At 69.6% G+C, this 18864-nt stretch overlaps 2 protein-coding genes across 2 annotated transcripts; one reads left to right on the top strand and one right to left on the bottom strand.

Moving 5' to 3' along the window:
• Positions 1–2437: 2437 nt before the first annotated feature.
• CNTNAP1 (contactin associated protein 1) lies at positions 2438–11090 on the bottom strand. Its single transcript, XM_075723052.1, is given in 26 exon segments — positions 2438–2619; positions 2707–2754; positions 2862–3095; positions 3224–3317; positions 3455–3582; positions 3756–3992; positions 4094–4333; positions 4411–4629; positions 4706–4873; positions 4972–5099; positions 5237–5393; positions 5486–5689; positions 5833–5952; positions 6038–6144; positions 6234–6261; positions 6264–6404; positions 6472–6529; positions 6532–6623; positions 6705–6966; positions 7311–7454; positions 7539–7723; positions 7794–7997; positions 8231–8378; positions 8486–8679; positions 8949–9050; positions 11012–11090. Coding segments are annotated over 26 exon segments (3903 nt in total).
• A 2625-nt stretch (positions 11091–13715) lies between these two features.
• CCR10 (C-C motif chemokine receptor 10) lies at positions 13716–15864 on the top strand. Its single transcript, XM_075722996.1, has 2 exons — positions 13716–13727; positions 14782–15864. The coding sequence occupies exons 1-2, from the start codon at positions 13716–13718 to the stop codon at positions 15862–15864; spliced, it is 1095 nt and encodes a 364-aa protein (XP_075579111.1).
• Positions 15865–18864: the final 3000 nt, after the last annotated feature.

Genomic DNA, 18864 nt, shown 5'->3' with positions numbered 1-18864 from the left:
GATTTTTTGAATGTTGCTGCGCCGAGGTTTGAACGGGGCGCAGCAGACCTGCCGCTGCCTGCGCTGACCTGGGGAAGGGGACCTCGGAAACCTGCCTAGGGGTTTCTAACACTCTGGCCCTGGGGATGAAGGGGAAATGTTCTCTGGCAGGGTGAGGTTTGGCCTTAGCACCCCATGCAAAAAGAAAAAGAAAAAAGCACTTTAAACTAATCCTTCTCAGCCAGCAGCTGGGCCCTGTGTACCGCTCTGGGGGTGGAGGGAGCACGGATGTCTCGGACGGCTGTCATCCCTCAGCAGCACCTTTGCAGGGATGTTGCTCCAGGCCTGGGACGGGGCAGTCTGGATGGAGGGGCTCTTCCCTGAGCCTGGGGTAACCTGAAGGATGGGGCTGTCCCGTGGGAAACGCGTACGCTGCCAGCCCACTGCCCGACCTGATGCTGGGTGCCGGAGGGTGCTCTGCCAGGCGCCATGTGGGGCTGTCCAGGGGTGATGAGAGCCCGGAGCTGCGGGCGTCCAGCGCTGGGCTCCTGGGCCAGCACCGAGACAGTTCCTCTGTCGGGGAGCCCGGCTGCTCACCCCCTTTGGGGGCAGCGGCGCAGAGGGTGGGTGGTGTTTGTCCGGGGGCACCGCACAGAGGTGAGCAGTGCTGGGGCCCTCGCCCCGCTTGTTTGGGGACCCACGGGGCTCCCGAGGTGCAGCCCTGTCCCAGCTGTGTGGTCCATGAACGTAGAGAGGTGCTGGGTCTGCCCCGGGAGCCGAGCGCTCCCTGGCACGACCTGCGCCGTGCCTTTCCCAGCCTCCCGCTGCGGCAGGCGAGGCCGTCCGTCCGTCCTTCCTGCTGTCTGTGACGCCTTCCTGGGGCTCAGAGGGGTTTGGGTCTGTCTGGAGCAGCATTTGTACCCCGGCACCTGCCTGAGCCCTGCTCCCCATCGCCTTCTGCTGCCTCCCTCCGCCCAGCTCGCCCCGGCCCTGCTCTTGGCTCAGCGTCCTCTGCCACCTTGGCCATATCTGCACTACGCCAGGCTTGTGTCTGTGGTTTGTTGACGATGAATAATAATGCACTTTAAAAATACTGTGGCTTGTAGCCTTTGTCATAATAAAGTGGTAGCGAACATCCTCCCGTGGCTCGCTGGTCTCTGTTACCCTAGGGAGCGGCTGGCAGCGGCGCATTCCCTGCCTGTCCTCTGCCTGTCCCCTTGTGCTTGTCGGTACCCTGGAGCCCGGCAGGGATTGTGAGCATCCTGGTGCTGCCGGCTGCCCGAATCGGCACTGGCTGAGAGCTGGGAGGCGGCAGAGGTGCACAGTGGGGAGAGCAGGACGTGCTTGGGTGCATGCATCTGAGTGTAGCAGCAGCCTGAGCTGCATCCAGCCTTGGCTCTCTACATCCCGCGTCCCGCTCCAGGAGTGGGAATGCCATTGCCCAAGCCGGTCCCTCCTCTGGGTGCAGGCTGAGCCTCAGGGATGGGGCAGGAGCTGCTGCCCCTGCACGCCCAGGCTGCCGAAGCGAAGGCTGGGAGTGTCAAACGCCATCATTCTGCCTTTATTTGAGTATCTTCACATCTCATTCAACAAAACATTTTTTTTAAAAATAAAGTGCCCAGTAGAGCTAGGCCTTTGGAGAGATAAATGCATTTCTGTAACGTCGTCTTACCACAATACAGCGAGTGAACAGGAGCTTTCCCTGGGCTGGAGGTAATCGGCAGGACTGGCACTTCGTACAGAGAAGTAGCAAACTACAGACCACGTACCACGACACGCGGAACGTAACACCCGACAGGAGCTTCCGTTTGGTTTTTTATACAAACCGATAGAATAAAAAAATCAGAGTGTAGTAGAATATCCAGCAACAAAAATGGTAGAAAGAATCCGTACCTGATCATATGAAAGCAGCATCTCAGCAAAGTGCGGAGGCGTCATGCGCGGCAGCGGCGGCCGTTGCCCGCATGGGCAGGGTATTGCTCGGCGTGCCCCGGGCCGTGCCCTGAGGCTGGGTATTGCGTGGCTTCCTTCGTGGCTCTGGCGAAGCGAGCAAAGCAGCGGGTAATCTACGCGCAGTCGTCGCTAACGGGGCTGCGGCAGCCGGGCGCACCCGGCGCGCTCCCCTGCAAAAGGGAAGGGGGGGCTGCCCGGCCCCCGGGGCTCCCCGCCAGAGGCAGGGCAGGTTTTGGCAGCTGGTGGGAGGCAGCAGCCTGCCTCTGGCGTGGGGGCTGCCAGCGTGCCCGGGGCGAGCGGGGCCGGGGCTCGGTGGGTCGTGGCCGCGCTCTGGGGGCCGTGGCGGCCGTGGGGAGGAGCTGGCGGTCAGCGCGGTCCGGTCTGGTCCGGAGGCGGGTGTTGGCAGTTCAGGTGTGCTCGGCCCTTTGGTCCCGCGACGCTCGCTCGTCCCCGGGCGGCTTCCAGAGCTGCGGGGGCTGCGAGCCCGTCCCACTCCCCAGCCCCGCTAGTCCCCTTTTGCTTCCTCCAGGATCTGGGGCAGGTTCTGGTCCTTGCGCGGTTTGGTGGCACCGCCGTAGTCCTGGATGGCCTTGGGCTCGTTGGTGTGGTAGGAGCCCTTGTAGCGGTGGTAGTAGAAGTAGAGCAGCACCAGCAGCCCCCCGAGCAGCAGGAGCAGGAAGATCACAACTGCGGGGATAAGGCGGCGGTGAGGGGCTGGGGGGCCACGGAGCCAGGGCAGAGGCGGGGGGGACACCGGCTGGGCGCTTCACTTACACCCGATGATGATCCCGATCCAGCCGTCGTCGTGCACGTGGGGGAACTCTGTGGAGACAGAGCGGGTGGCTGAGACTGGGCTGCAGTGGGGTCTCGTGCCGGAGCATCCCCTCCGCAGCTGACGCTTGCTGCAGGGCTCCCACCACAGCACCTACCGGTGCCCATGTACCAGGGGTCCATCTCAGGGGGGATGAGGATGGTGGTGAGGGGAAGCATGGAGGCGCAGCTCGACTCCACCAGCTCCCCCCGGATGCTGTAGGGCCGCACGACGCTGGTGGGGCGGAAGATGGCTTTGAGGGGGACGAGGCTGTTGAACTTCACCCCCGAGAGGCAGCCTGAGAAGCCAGGCGTGTTGTAGCGCTGGATCTCGGGGTCAATCACACCGGTCTCTGCGGGAGCACAGAAGAAGGTGGCTCATCCCCCGTGGAGGGCAAGGACCGTGCTGGGCAGAGGAGACCCCAGCGCCTGCGGGGATCCCAGTGTGGGAGGGAGCAGCCAAGGGCAGGACCCAGCTCACCCATCACGCGCCCCAGGTACAGGTTTTTGGGTGAGTCCAGCTTGCTGTCCACGAACAGGGAGAACTGCTGCTCCATGACGGGGAGATAGTCCACCTGGGAGGCAGGTGCACGGCGTCAGCGCCCGCTGAGCCTCCTCCACCTCCTGTCACCCTGCCCGTGCCCCCTCCCAGTCTGACCCCCAGCCCCGCAGCCCCCCAGGTCCCAGCGGGGGGGATGCCCCGGCCCCGTACCTGGGTGTACAGCGTGCGGTGCAGGCGGGTGATGTTGACGCGGTGGGGCCTCCCGTCCGTCACCGGCTTGGTGGTGAGGGCGAAGACGTAGGGTCTGGTGCCCAGCTGGTAGCGCAGCTGCAGGCTCCCTGTGGGCAGAGCGGGGCCGTCAGCGGGGCCAGGGCTCTCAGCGGGCGCGTCCAGCCCCTCCGTAGGGCTGGTGACTGGCATCAGGGGGAAGAAGGGTCCCGTGCAGCCCCAGCACCCAGGGAGGTCCCCATAGGCTCTGGGTGAGCCCTGGGGAGGGGAACCCTGCCCTCACCGTCATCCTTGATGAGCACAGCCATGTAGTCCTTGACGAAGGAGCTGACATAGAGCAGCACAGCGGGCGCCGAGGTGGTGCTGAAGCTGAAGCTGACCTCCTCGCTGGTGAGGTTGTAGCCGGGCAGGGGCTGCCAGGGGCTGCTGACGATGCTGGCGAACTCGCGGGCGGCGTACAGCGACATCGGCAGGATGTTGTACCGCACCCAGGTGCCCTCCTCGAAGTACCCGCCGATGTCTGCGGGGGAACCGCGGGGTGACGGAAGCGCCGGCTCCTCTCCCCCATCCCAGCCCCCAGCAGGGCCCCCACCCTTGGTGCAGGCGGGCGCAGCCACCCACCGTGGTTGCAGAAGGGCCCGTCGAAGGCAGAGACGCTGCAGTTGCAGCTGTAGTGGCTGTAGCGCTCGACGCAGAGCCCACTGTTCTGGCAGGGCACCGGCGGGTCCTGGCAGTGGCCGGTGCAGTTGACCCGCACGCCCTCCGTCTCGTTGGCCTTGCCCTCCAGGTTGAGCGTCACCCCGTTCATCCGCAGCGCCCGCAGGCACCCCAGGAACGGGCGCATCTTGTGCTCCGCCGCGCCTGCAGCGGGGCCGAGCCTCAGCACCCTGCGGCACGCGGGGACCTGGGGACGCGGGGACGCGGGCAGGGGCTCTCACCGACGTAGAGGGGCCTGTCGAAGTCCAAGCGGACGAAGCTCTGCGGCGGGGCCGGCCGCACCACCCAGGGCAGCTTGTCCACCCGCAGCCGTGCCAGCTTGACGTTGAGCTCGGCCTTCACCTGGTGCCACTCGTCGTCGTTCCAGGGCACCACCGAGCGCACCGTCAGGTTCTCGTCCCCGTTCCCGATGTCGTAGGCAAACACCACGTCCCTGGTGGCTGCGGGGATGTGGTGTCGGGAGGGGTGCCTGGTCCCGCCGCCCCCCGCGCCCCCATACCCCCCGCCCGCCCGTACTGTTGAGCTCGACGCGGATGTAGTTTCGGGAACCCCGGTTCTCCAGGAAGACACCGGACAGGGCGGTGGTCTTGAAGTAGAAGGAGATGTCGAGGCTGTGGTTGGCCTGGAAGGTGGGGAAGAGCAGGGCTGCGCCCCTGTTGAAGGAGACGGTGTTCCAGGTGTTGCCTGCAGGGAGCGGGAGGGGCGGTGAGGGATGGGCACGGACCCTCCACGGGCATGGGACCTCCGCAGGCAGGGGACCCTCCACAGATCCGGTCACTCACGGTCTCCGTAGCACCGCAGGGGGCCCAGCAGGAACTGGGCTTCGGAGCCAGAGCGGTTGGTGTCTCCGACCACAACCTGGGTGACGGGCAGGTGGTCCACGAAGGTCAGCAGCCCCTTGTCTGTCCTCCTGCAAATGGTGCATGGTTTGGAGGGGCTGTGAGGGGCTTCTGCCCCTTCACCAGCCTGCACCCCGTCCCAAACCCCTGCCTGAGCCCCCCAGAGTCTGTGCCCCCAGCCCCCGTCCCGCAGCCCTCGCCAGCTCACCACAGCGCGTGGTCGGCATCACAGTTGCAGAAGTACTTGGGGTCAGCGCAGTTCTTGTCCAACCCGCAGGCGCAGCGCTGGATGCCTGGCCGTGAGCCCCCCCAGTAGTAGTGCCGCTCGTCATGTCGGCCCATCCAGAAGCTGAAGGGAAGCCCGGCTGAGGGCACAGGGGAGGGTGAGGACATGGCCCCACGGCATGGCCCCACAGCATGGCCCCACGGCCCGGCCCCGCTCCCCCCCGGTGCTCACAGGGGGTGTTGAGCAGGCGGGAGCTGTAGCAGTGGAGCTCAATGCGCTGCTCGCAGTATTCTGAGGCGTTTGCCAGCGCCGAGACCTCGGCCCAGGAGGCGTTCCAGTATTCCACGGTCCCCAGGTAGGGCTGGTCCACGCTGGAGCCCGTCACCCGCGTGGCATAGTGGCGGTTGTGCCGGATGATGGTCCATGCCCGGTCCTCTGCGGGGGGGGGGGGCTGTTAGGACCGGCCCCCCCAGGACACCCATGCTCCCTCCATCCTGCTCTGGCCCCGATGCACAGGCAGGGGCTGGTCCCTGGGGGCATGGGGCAGCGGGACCCCCACACCCTCCTGCTGCCCCCACCTCGGATGTCGCAGTACACCGTGAAGGGTTTGAGCGGCCCGCTGCCATCCGGATCGATGGTGTAGTTCCCTGAGGTTTTCCCGCTGACCCGGTAAGCATCGCACGACTCCTTGTAAAGGGCTGGAAGACGGAAATGGGGCTGGGGTCAGCGGGAGGAGCCGTGGGTGCCCATCCTGTCCCCCCACTCACGTCACCCCGGGCTCACATTTGTGGCAGGTCTCCCCCTTGTACCCCGTCAGGTCACAGATGCACTTGAAGTCGTCCCAGGACTGGATGCAGCGGCTGTCATGCTCGCACAGGTTGGGGGTGCACCTGAGGGCACAGAGGGCTCCTGTCCTGGCACCGGCTCAGCCCCCCGGCCCCCTCCTGCTCCCAGCCGGCGCCCCTGTCCCCACCGATACCTGTCCGTGATGCCGCAGACGTTGAAAGCACGTTGAAGTACTGCCCCAGCCGGTGCTGCACCAGCAGCTCCACGTCCACGGGCTGCATGTCCACGTTCAGCATCTGCAGGCAGCCGTGGAAGGCCGTCTGGTTCGAATAGCAGCCGGTGACCGAGGCCGGCTTGGGGCAGCCTGCAAGGCACAGCGGGGTGAGCGGCCCCCGGGCTCCCATCGGCCCGGCCCCTGCCCCGCCGCCCACCTCCGAAGAAGTACTGGCTGCCGGTGCGGAGCTGGAAGGGGTGCGCCACCCGAAACTCTCAGCACCGTCGTCATCGTCGATGGTCACCACGGCCGAGCCATCCCGTGCCACCAATTGCACTGAGTGCCAGAAGCCATCGTTCAGGCGATGCCCTGTGCGGGGGAGAGGAGGGTGTGTGAGGAGACTGCTGCTGCCAGACCGGCCCCCAGCCCCGCGCCGGCTCCCCAGCCCACCTGCGGCAAACTGCAGCTTCTTCTTGCCGGGCTGGGCGATGGAGACGTTGACCTGCCCCTCGCTCAACACCACCTCGAGGGAGCCCAGGCGGTCGGCGAAGCCGGTGTAGAGCAGGAGCCCGGCAGTGTCCCAGGAGCGGAAGCGGAAGCTGACGGACAGGCGGTTCCTCCGCGGGATCCCCGGCACCTGCACGTAGTTGTTGATGCCGGCGAAGGTGATGGGGGTGTTCAGCTGGTCCTGGCAGTAGTGGCCCACGCTGCCCTGGGGATGACCACAGGAGGCGGTGAGGAAGGGGATGCTCCCGTGGTGGGGAGGCCCCCCCATCCCCATGGCCATGGCCCCGATTGCCCCCGCTCGATCCCATCGCCTGGCAGTGCCGGGTGGGCGCTCCGGGCCAGGGACGACCTCGCGCGGTCGATGCGGCACCGCTCGGCTGAGCACGGCGGCTGCCCAGCCTCACGTCACCCCACACTGGGGGCGGGACCTGGCCCCGGGGAAGAGGTCACCCCACAGCAGGGCTGAGGACCTGGCCCTCCTCCAGGAAAGGGGTCCCCCCACGGCAGGAATGGGAGCCCTGGGGAAGGGACCACGCCCCGGGGCTGGACCTCGAAGCGGATGTTGGGTCTCCGGTGCCGGGCCAGGTCAGCGATGTTGACCCCGTTGAACATGATGTTCTCCACGCAGCCCCGGAAGTTTTGCCGGTAGGTGAGGTGCTGCTTGTCCTGGTCGATCACCCCCCCAAAGAAGAGCTGGGAGGCAGAGGAAGGGGGTCAGCCCCTCGCCGGGGGACGCCGCAGGTCAGCATCCTGGCAGCTCCCCGCCGCTGCACCCACCTCGGTGTCGAGGTCGAGCTGGGTGAAGGTGCCGTGGCAGCGGAAGCGCTTGACCTCCCCGTCCAGCGTCAGGTTGACGTGGTGGCCGAAGCGCTCGATGTGCAGCGAGTGCCAGTGCTGGTCATCCAGGAGGCTGCCCACCACCGCCGTCGTGTGGCCCTCGCTGGCGTGCAGCGGGCTGCTGCCTGGGGAGGAGCAGCCTCAGCCGCTGGCCCTCCAGCCCCGCACCTCCTGGCCGCCCCAGCCCCGTCTCACCTAAGCTGATGTGCAGGAAGAGCTGGGCCTGCTTGAGCTCCACCGTGATGTAGTCACCCTGCGAGCCCTCCCCGTGCATCAGCACCCCGTCCTGCTCCAGCGTCTTGAAGTTGAAGGAGATGTCATCCTCGAGGGTGCTGATCCTCTTGGCCCGGAAGCGGTAGGAGATGGCGTCATCCCCGTCGAAGTAGAGCACGTGGGACCCTGGGGAGAGCGGGGTGGCCCCAGCCACGTCACTGCCTGCAGCAGCAGGTACCCCGGCACGAGGAACACTCCTTGCTGCTATGCTTTATGCCAGTGCTAATGACTGCAGACTGCTTGGACATAATTCCCTCTGGAAAAGGGTTTTCCAGGTGTGCCGGAGCCAGGGACTGGCCCCCTGCCACACCTGTCCCACCCCACGGGGGGCTGCTGGGGCCCCCGGGCCGGGTACTCACGGTAGGGGCAGCCGTAGAGGCCCAGGCGCAGCCCGATCTTCCCACGCGGGTTCCAGGCCACTGGAATGATGCGGATGTAGCGCGCAAGGATGGGGTAGTGCAGGTCGTGCCGCACCACCCCGCTCTCGTTCACGTTCCCGAAGAACGTCTGGGGACGAAGGGCTGCTGTCAGCACCTTGCTCCGGGACGGGGATCTCCACTCCCCCCAGGGGACCCCCCCCGGCTCCCGCAGGGACTCCTGGGCACCCCCCCTACCCAGTTGCTGCCTTGCTGGAAGAAGGGTTTCCAGCTGGTGGGGTGATCTCCGTAGAGCACGATGTAGCGCGTCAGCCAGTCGTAGGTGTTGAAGGTCCCCTGCGTGGCCACTGCGTTGATCCGGTGCTTTTGCATCAGGTCGATCTGGAGCCAGGGCTGCTTATCCCGGGAATCAGGGGACCAGCCGCTGGTGCCTGCGGGGGAAGCGGCTCAGCCGGCCCCACAGCCTGGCACCCAGCAGCTCCCAACTGAGTGGGGGCTGCTTGCTCAGCCCCACCACAGCACCCGACTGCGGGTGGGAGCTGGAGGGCTGCGGGGCTCTCCCCCACCCCCGGGGGATGCTGAGGGCTCTGCCGTGGGCACCTGAGGACCCCTCAGCCCCATGCAAGGCAAAACTTGCCGGGGACACCCCCAGCCCACGGCCCCCCACCCCATCTGCACCCTGGTCCCGATGGGGTCTCACTGTGCAGCCGGGCAAAGCTGGAGGAGTAGAAGATGTTGTATCTGGAGGAGGCACCGATGGATGAGGAGTAGAGGGGAGCGACGAGCTCATCGTAGCAGGGTCCTGCGGGGAGAGTGGGGCTGGAGGCCGGGCTCGGGGTGCTGAACTGGGCAGTGAACCCGCAGCCCCCCCCCCCCCAGCCCGGCCCTGCAGATCCCTCAGGCTCTGCAGGATCTGGGGACCCTGTGGGCTCTGGGGACCCTGTGGACCCTGTGGGTTCTGGGGACCTGCGGACCCTACTGACCCTGTGGGTTCTGGGGACCCTGGGGACCCTGTGGGTTCTGGGGACCCTGGGGACCCTGCTGACCCTGTGGACCCTGCGGGTTCTGGGGACCCTGTGGGCTCTGGGGACCCTGCGGACCCTGTGGGTTCTGGGGACCCTGGGGACCCTGTGGGTTCTGGGGACCCTGGGGACCCTGCTGACCCTGTGGGTTCTGGGGACCCTGTGGACCCTGCGGGTTCTGGGGACCCTGTGGACCCTGCGGGTTCTGGGGACCCTGTGGGTTCTGGGGACCCTGCGGGTTCGGGGGACACTGCGGGTTCTGGGGACCCTGCGGGCTCCGCGGGCCGGCGGCGCGGCGGGTCCAGCTCCGCTCTCCCCTCCCACTGCAGCGGAGCTGACACACCTCTGCGGGCCCCGGCGCCCGCACCAGCAGCCTCCGCACTGACGTGGGTGCCGGGACCCCCCCCCCGCCCCGCCCCGCCCCGCCCCGCCGGGGCAGGGTCCCGCGTGGGGAGCCGGGGGGACCCCGTGAGAACCCCCACGGCACCTGCAGAGGAGGCTCCGGCGGGGCCGTGGTCCCGAGCCCCTCGCAGGGATCCCCCGGAGCCCGGGGAGGCCCCGGAGCGTTTGCTGCACCCCCAGCCCTCACTGCAGGGCCAAGGGCAGCCGCGCTGCGCCCGTGCTGCATCACCCCCTGCCTCCATCACCCCCTGCCTCCATCGCTCCCTGCCTCCATCGCTCCCTGCCTCCATCACCCCCTGCCTCCATCACCCCCTGCCTCCATCGCCCCCTGCCTCCATCGCCCCCTGCCTCCATCGCTCCCTGCCTCCATCGCCCCCTGCCTCCATCGCCCCCTGCCTCCATCGCTCCCTGCCTCCATCGCTCCCTGCCTCCATCGCCCCCTGCCTCCATCGTCCCCTGCCTGCATCGTCCCCTGCCTCCATCGCTCCCTGCCTCCATCGCCCCCTGCCTCCATCACCCCCTGCCTCCATCGCTCCCTGCCTCCATCGCCCCCTGCCTCCATCACCCCCTGCCTGCATCGTCCCCCGCCTCCATCCCCCGCAGCCAGCGCGTCCCCGGGCCACCCCGGCCCTGGGGGAAGGGGCCCAGGGCCCTGGCTCAGCGGGGCCGCACAGAGCTGCTCGGTGAGGCCGGGGCCTTGCCGGTCCCTGGCCCCGTGCCCGGCAGCCGCCCCCCCGCCCCCGCCCCGGGGAGCGGGACCAGCCCGGTGCAGCCCCGAGCGGGGCCGGGCCGGGGCGGTGGCTCTGGCCGAGGTGCTGGAGGAGCCCGGGCCGGGTCCCGCGGGGCTGCCCCCGCCCGCCGGGGTGCCCAGACACCGGGCCGGGCCGGGCCGGGGGTGCCGGGGCCCGAGCCCCCTCCCCGGTACGGCCGCGGGGCCGCGCTGGGTGCGGGGATGCGGCGCAGCGGGGCGGGTACCCAGGGCACGCCTGGGCATTCCCGGGCATCCCCGGGCATCCCCGAGCCCCCGGCGGCTCCGGGCGGGTGCGGTGCCGGCGGCGGGGTGGGGGGGGTCCTGCGGTGGGGGGGAATCTGCGGCGGGGCGGCCCCGGGCAGGGCGCGGGGTGCGGGGGGAGCGCTCGGACGCCCGTGTCCGGCGGTGACCTTGGGGACGGCGCGGACCGGGGCGCCGGGGGAAGCCCGGGGGAGAACGGGGGATGCCCGGGAGAACAGGGCGGGGGTAGGGGGAGTGGCGGGGGCGGCTCGGGGGTGCGGGGCCGGGGCGGCGGGTGCGGTCCCGCAGTGCGGAGCGGCCGCTGCCGGGGCTGCGACCCCCACTTACGTGCGAGGCAGCCGGGACCGGGGCGCAGGAGGGCGGCGCAGGCGGCGAGCAGGAGCCCGAGGAGGCGGCGAGCGCCCATGCTGGAGCGCCCCGAGCGCCCTCGGCGCCGCCGCTCCCGGTGCTGCAGCCGCGCGGCGGAGAGGGGCCGGCGGCTCCGCCCACGGGGCGGGGGGGGGGGGGGGGGCGGCGGCGGCGGGGCCGGGGAGGGGGCGCGGGGGCCGGGCTGGGCGCAGCGCAGAGCCCCGGCCCCCCCCCCAGCCTCCCCCGCTGCCTCTCCCGCGGGGGATGCTCCCGTCGGGGCCCCCCGGTCTCCCCGGTTCCCCCGGTCCAGCGCGGGGTTACGGCTGCCCCGGGCTGCAGCCGGGCCGCGGCCCGTGGCCTGGGTGGGCTCGGGGTGGGGGTGCGTGGGCAGAGCGGGGCACCGGCAGCGTGGGGCGCGGGGTGGACCCGAGCGGGGCCGTGCAGGGAGCTCCCCAGGTATCACCGCTTCCCGCGCAGCCCCCGGCCCTTGCCCTCCCCCGAGCCCCCAGCAGACTGGGTGATGTGACCCCCCAAAAAGGCATGGCCCCCCCAGGTGTGACCCCCCCCCCCGCAGGTGTGAACCCCCGCAGATGTGGCCCAGGCGCCCCGTGCCCACGGCGGCCGCAGCAGGGGGGATTGGAGCCGTGCCCACCAGCCCTCCCACAGCAGATGCGGCCGCAGTTTGTAATCAAGCTGCAGATTAAGGCCTGCGGGTTTTGGGGTCGCCTGTCTCTCCAGTGGTGCAGAAGACGGGATTTAGCCTGTGTCTGTTCCTGAACATCCCCAGACACCCACGGGGGGTACGGGGGGGGCTGGCAGCCACATGGCCTACATACGCTGCCTGCCCCACACTTCACCCTGTGTCCCCCCGGCTCTGCAGGGAGTCCCCCCTCTCCCAGGAGCCCCCCGTGCAGCACCCCAAGCCCAGCCCCGAGGGATGGGGATGCACTGGGAGCCGCTGGGTCCAAGCAGGGTGCTGGGCAGGAGCCTGGCCCGGCTGCGCTTGGTGCGGGCAGCTGTGCACTGCTGGCACGAGGGTGCTGCTCACCGGGCCTGGCAGCGCCGCGCTGGGCAGCTGGCTGCCGCCGGGTAGGACAGCGTGGCTGTCACCTGCGGGCAGCGGGTACCGGGGCCGCTTCCTGCGCAGGCAGAGCCGAGGTCGGTGGGCGAAAGAGGGAACAGAAAGCCCCAGGTGCAGTGGGGCTGTGGGGCAGCCGGCGGCACACCGAGTTCTGCTACCGGGAGCTGGAGCTGTGCGCCAGGAACAAGGCCACCAGCCCACCTGTCCCCCAGACCGTCGCGTGTGGGTCCGTCCCCATGAGAGGCACAGCCCCACCCGGCCTTATCCTGACACCCCAGGGATGCTGCCTGTTCTGGCCGCAGCCCCACATCCTGTCCCCATGCTGGGGCAGGTCCGTGATGGCCCCGGCAGGGCCGCACCAGGTCCCTGCTCTGCACCCACAGCTGGCCATAGGGCTGGTATTGGCCCCGGGACCCTCCTCCCTCCCCTTCATCCGGGATGCAGGATGCAGAATGGCACCCCCAGAGCCGGCACAGAGAGGAGGCCTGCACTCAGTGTCCTTGCACTGCAGAAGGAGGAGGGGAGGAGGAGAGACCCTCCAGCAAAGAGCCCTGGGGACATCCTGGGGCCCAGGGGCCGGGCTGCCTCTGCCCAGCTGCTCTCCAGCCAGGGCACAGCAGCTCCACAGCCCCGCTGCACCGCCGGCACCAGCAGCGAGCTCCCGGGGCTGGCAGGGACCCTGCCCGCTCCCTGCGCCCAGCTGGAGGCAGCAGAAGGGCCGAAGGCAGAGCTGGGATAAGCCACGGCAAAGACGGCTGTAGGGAGGAGAAAGGGGGATTGAGGGATTACTGCGGCAAATGGCAGAAAGCCCATTAAAGCCGGGGATAAGTTGTTCCTCCCTGGGGAGAGGAAAGTGGGGCCTCTGCCCCACAGGAACTAATCTGCCCCTTAATGAGGAGTTGGGAATTTTGTTGTCAACAACCAGCATCATGCCTGCCCAGCGCCGCGGGGACACAGGGGCATGGGCGTGCAGGGGCACAGGGGCACGAGGGTGCAGGGCAGTGCTGGGACCCCTGGGCGAGGGGGACACCCTGCACCAGCAGCCACCCCAGTTCCTGGAACTGCTATGTTTCCCATCAGGATGAGCCATTCCTGGACCAGACATGGCTCTGCTGGTCCCGCTGGACCAGTGTCCTGCCTAGACCCGGCTCAGCGCCAACCTGCAGCAGCCCATGCTCCTCTCCTCGGCCCTGCTCCCTCCAGCCTCCCCTCCAGCCCCGCAGAGGCAGCCTCCACCGTGCAACAGGAGCTGTGAACAGCCCTGGGCCAGGCTGGGGTCTCCTGCATGCTCATGGCCCTCGGCCAGACCCCGCTCCCCATGGTCAGGTGCTCCCAGGCTTGTCCCCCAACCCTGCGTGACAGGGCCTGAGCAGAGCTGCTATTTCTGTCCCCGGTGTGCAGATGCTAGCCACAAAGTAAAACATGCAGGATGGGCTCTGGAGAGGGGTCGCATCTGCTTCCTTGCCTTCCTCCCCTGAGGCTGGGCTTGTGCTCTACCACTCTCAGTATCAGGAGCGGCACGTGGTCAAACCACAGGTTGCAGAGTGCTGAGACGCAGACAGCTCCAGACCCACCAGCCGGGGGGAAAGGTCCCGCTGCATGATGCAGGAGCAGGTGAGGGGCCGCAGGGCGAGGGGTTTGCTGAGGGCCAGGCAGGGACCCCCCTCGCTGGCTTTTCTTGTTGCTTTTAAACGGTTGTCTTGTGAGCCATGTGGGTTTGGGCTGACAAAGCCCCAGGGAACATAGGGCAGCAGCCGGTGTTCTGGGTCCCTGGGGCCTGAAGCAGGGAAGGGGCTGGGGGAGCTGCTGGGGAGCCAAGCTGCCCCAGCGCTGGGTTCAGATCCCACCTGCAGCCCTGGAGCGGGTGGGGGTATCAGACCTGGCTGTCTGGGCTCACTGACGGGAGCTGGATCAAAATGGCTGTCATGAGGCTGCTCTGAGCCAGAGCCGTGCCGGATCCTGACCTCCATGGCAATGGGGTCCTGGCTGTCCAGTGCCAGGCTGCAGCACTGTCCCTCCACCCTGGAGCAGGGCTGAGAGGCCGGGAGCTGGGAGCACTGTGCACAGCTGCCTGCAGCCTGTGCAAGGCAGTGGCCCCAGGACCTCCCTGGCTGGGAGCAGGACTGAGCAGTGTGGGGCTGTGCCGGCACTATGGTCCCCAGGGTGGTGCATGGGTGGGTGTGTGCTTTGGACAGGCCCCTGCACGCACTTGTGGGTATGGGGGCCCGTCCAAAGCACCCACCTGGGGATGCCGGCATGGAGCCCCAAGGCCCAGCTGCACAGGGCGACCAGGACCATGGGCTGGGTGCTGAGCACCCGGAGATGTCAGGAGCAGCTCCCCTGCGGTGGGTGCATGGTTAGTTCGTGGGACGTGGTGCTGTGCCGGGGTTGCCGTGGCTGGGGTCACGTCTCCCCACCTGCTCTGCGCTGCAAATGGCTGCTTGGGAAGCGTGCGGTCGCTCTCGCAATGACTGAGCGCAGCAAACCTCCCACTGCTTTGGGGTGGGTGTGAGACGGAAACCATTGAGTGCGGGGCTGGGGCCTGTGGCAGGCCCCGGTTCCCCGTGGCAGAGCTGGGTGGAGCAGGGCTGCCCTAGGCGCATTGCACTGCACGCTGCGGCCAGAATGCTGCCTCCAAGCATCCCTCACTCAGCTTCCCTCTGTGCAGGCAACCTCCAGCCCCGCCTTGACAGAGCCAACCGCCACCACCGACTTCTACCCCTGGGAGTACGGGTACTCATGGAAGGATGGCATGCTACCCGAGCTCTGCGAGAAGCAGGAGGTGCAGGGCTTCGCCTACACCTACCAGCCTGCTGTTTACCTGCTGCTCTCGCTGCTGGGCATGGTGGGGAACGGGCTGGTGCTGCTCACACACATCCGCTACCGCCGGGCGCACAGCATCACTGACGTCTGCCTCCTGCACCTCGCCCTGTCCGACCTCCTGCTGCTCCTGACGCTGCCCTTCGCCATCACCGACAAGCTGCAGGGCTGGTCCCTGGGCACAGCTGCCTGCAAGGCTCTGCAGGGCTTCTACGCCCTCAACTTCTACAGTGGCTTCCTCTTCCTCACTTGCATCAGTGTGGACCGCTATGTGGCCATCGTGCGGGTGCCGGCTGCCTGCCGTCTGCGCCCACGGGCTCGCCGCCACGGCTGGCTGACGGCAGGGCTGGCCTGGCTGCTGGCCGCGCTGCTGGCGCTGCCCCAGTTCATCTACAGCCGAGCGGAGCAGCACCAGGACCTCCAGATCTGCCGCGTCGTCTTCCCCCACACGGTCTCGCGGGTGGCCCAGGGGGCTATCAACCTGGTGCAGGTGGTGCTGGGCTTTGCGGTGCCCTTCCTGGTGATGGTGAGCTGCTACGCGGCCGTGGCCCGGACATTGCTGGCGGCCCGTGGTGCCCAGCCCCACCGGGCACTGCGGGTGCTGCTGGCCCTTGTGCTGGTGTTCGTGGCCCTGCAGCTGCCCCACAGCCTGATGGTGCTGCTGGATGCGGCCGAGCTGCTGGCCAGCTGGGAGATGACCTGTGCCCAAAGCCGCCGCAAGGATCTGGCGCTGCTGGTCACCGGCGGGCTGGCGTACCTGCGCTGCTGCCTCAACCCCCTGCTCTATGCCTTCCTGGGCCAGCGCTTCCGCCGGGAGCTGTGGCTGCTGGCCAGTGATGCCGGCTGCGTGGGGCCCCTCGAGCAGCACTGCCCCAGCTGCCCCAGTCCCCGCCGGCGGATATCGGTCTCCACCTGCCAGGATGTGGTGTAGGGACACAGTGCCCACGGCCGGGGCAGGGACAGGCACCCCGGGGCTCGGCCCCTCCACGGCTCCCCAGGGAGAGTCTTGTTCATGCACGGGCCTGCCCCGGGCCTCGGCAGAGCGGCCTGGCAGGGACAGCACCGGACAACCCACACGGTGCCCGTACACGCATGGGCAGAGGGAAGAACGGCTCCGCAGCACCCATGCGCCCTGCAAGCACCTCTGCTGCCCAGCGTGCCACCGGGCAAGGGGGACCCTGTGATGTTAAGTGTACTCTGGGGGGGCCGTGCAATGGCACGCATGCTGCAGGGAACTGTGCAATGGCACGTGTGCTCTGAGGGGACCGTGTGATGCCACATGTGCTCTGGGGAGACCGTGCGATGTCACGCGCGCTGCGGAGGGCCGTGCAATGTCACACGTGCTCCAGGGGACCATGCAATGTCACGCGTGCTGCGGGCGCTGCGCCGTGCCGGTGAGCTCAGGAGCGTGGCTGCACGGCCCGGGCAGGCAGCCGGTTCCCGCCCTCACAATAAACCCCGGTCGAGCCCCGCTGGGCGAGCGCCGTCTCCGTGGCTGCCCCGGGCGGGGTTTTGCTGGGCCGGGGAGCGGGGAGCAGCCCCACGCCCACCCGTGCCCACCGGCGCTGGCCGGGGGATGCCTGCAGGCGGCAGCAGAACCTCGCGCTTCCTGCCGTCCGCTGCCTGTGCCCTGCCTGTGCCCTGCCTGTGCCCTGCCTGTCCCCGCGGTCCCCTGCCTGGGCTCCCCCGGACACGGGGCGGGCGCCCAGCCGGGGCTCCGGCAGCCGGGGAGCGGGCGGGGACGGAGGCACCGGGCCGGGGAGCGGGGGGCTCCGCGGGGGCGTGCGGAAGGCGACGGCCCAGGGACCGGCACCGGCTCCACGGCGGCTCCGGGGTGAGGTGGGGGCATGTCCCGGCCCGGGCCCGGCACCCCCAGCCCCGCAGTGCCCCCCGCCCGGGCTGGGCAGCCGGAGGGGGGAGCTGGGGGCAGGAGCAGGGGTCACCCCCCCAATCCAGCCCAGCCCCTGGCCGAGGTGGCCGCAGAGCCCACGCAGAGCCCACGCCATCCCCGCGGGCAGGGTGCCGGGGGGGGCTGGGAGTCCCCGGGCTGGCGACAGCAGAGGCCCCCCCCGTGAAAAACCTGCCCTGGCTCTGGCTGGAAACCCCCTCCCGGAGCGGGGGGCCAGAGGGACTTTCCTCTCCCATCCTCACTTCCCCCATGAGCTCCCCTGCCCTGGCACATCCCGGCCCAGCGGCTCCCACCTCCCACGGGCCCAGGGTGCCGCGGCTGGGGCTGGCACAGCCCCGACACCCTCAACCCCCGGGGCCACGCCGTGCCGCGTGGCACAGGGCCACGGGCTGGCAATGCCTGGGGCCGTGTGGCAGCCCCAGGCACCGGGTCTGGCCGATGAAGCACTCCAGAGTGCCAGAAGCGGGATGGGGCCTGGTTCTGGCACAGCTGCTCGTGGGGTCCCTGCAGCAGAGCCGGATGTGCAGGGAAGCGCCTCGGGGTCCTGCCAGGGCTGGAGGCCGCTTCCCGCTCGCCTCCAGCCTCCAGCTTGGGATTAGCCCAGTGCTCCAGCTGGGAGAAGCCGTCCCGGACCCTTCACCTACTGCTGGGCTGGAAATGCAATTACTGCTGACTTGGCAGCCGCAGCCGCAGAGCCAGGGTGATGGGTCCCCATCCCCTGCTGCCCTCTGCCCCGACCCTGCTGCCGGCAGGGAGCAAGGGCCAGATTTGGGGAGTACAAGGCCTGGCAGCGTAGCTGCCCCGCTCCCTGCCCAGCCTGCGGCCTCAGGCAGCTCCGCTGCCTTCCTCTGCTGGCCCCACGGTAGTGCCGGCGTTGGCCCCAGAACCGGCCTCACAGCCATGCCGTGGGCTGCCCCACAGCCGTGCCACCGTCCCCCCGCATTGCCCGGCCCCACACTGGCTCCGTCCCGCACCGTGGCCAGTGGGCTCTGCCCCGGTGGCCCCGTGCCCACGCCTGCCCTGCTGGCCCCGCACCGGGGCTCAGTCCCCGGCACAGGCCCGGCACTGGCTGCGTGGGAGGAGAGCTGGCAGCCGGCGCTTCCTGTGTGCACATCCCGGCACCACGGGCTCCCAGAGACGGTGTTGACCCAAGAGCTGTAGCAAAGCCAGAGCCGCAGGCTGATGTGCTTAACCCCTTCTGGGGCTCCAGGAGAGGGGCCAGGGCCTGGGTGCTGCCACGGCACCCATGGCTCGAGGGTGCCACAGACCCTCTGCCACCGGGTAGCGCCCAGGGCCGAGCTGAGCTGCACCGCTTCGCTGCGGCACCAGGTGTGACCCTGCCGAGAGCCCCTTCCCCAGTGCCACGAGGGCCGGTGGGACAGGCCTGCCCGAGCACGGTGCCCTCCTGGCCACGCCGGCAGCCGGTGGTGCTGCCCGCCGGCACGTGGCTCCGGTGCACGGCTCGGCACCGTACCGGGCTGAGCCGCCTTCCCGGGACGGGCGTTGGTGCTGCGGCGTGGAGGGGCTGGGGCGGCACATGGCGCCGGTGCCGCGGGGCAGCTCGACGCCAGGGCCGGTGAAACGCCGGGGCCACCGGGACCAGAGCGCTCGGCCCAGCCCGGGGCCTGCGGCCGGTGCCTGCGGGCTGCACGGGGTGCCGGTGCCGGTGCCGGTGCCGGTGTCGGTGCCCACGCCGGGTGCAGCCCGGTGCACCGCACCGGGGGTGGCTCCGGGAGCACCGGCCCTGCCGCAGCCCGGCCGTGCGGCGCCCCCGGCGCTCCCCCCGTTAGGCGCGCGCCCCCGCCCGGCAGATGACGCAAGCGGCGGCCCCGCCGCCCCGGGCTCGCTGGCTCCGCCCCGGGCCGCGCGCGGCGATTGGCGGGGGCCGGTGACGCGCCCGGCCCGGCCCGCCCGGGGCGGCGGCGGCGGCGGCGGGGCCGGTCCCGGCGGCGGCGGCGGCCGGTGCGCGGCGCGGGCGGGCGGGCCGGTCCCGTCGCGGTCCCGTCCGGTGCCGGCGGGGCG

This window comes from Pelecanus crispus, chromosome 18 (assembly GCF_030463565.1).
Source record: "Pelecanus crispus isolate bPelCri1 chromosome 18, bPelCri1.pri, whole genome shotgun sequence".
Classification (NCBI taxonomy): domain Eukaryota; kingdom Metazoa; phylum Chordata; class Aves; order Pelecaniformes; family Pelecanidae; genus Pelecanus; species Pelecanus crispus.
Note: the sequence above shows the minus strand (reverse complement) of the source record. Positions and strands in the feature narration are given on the sequence as shown.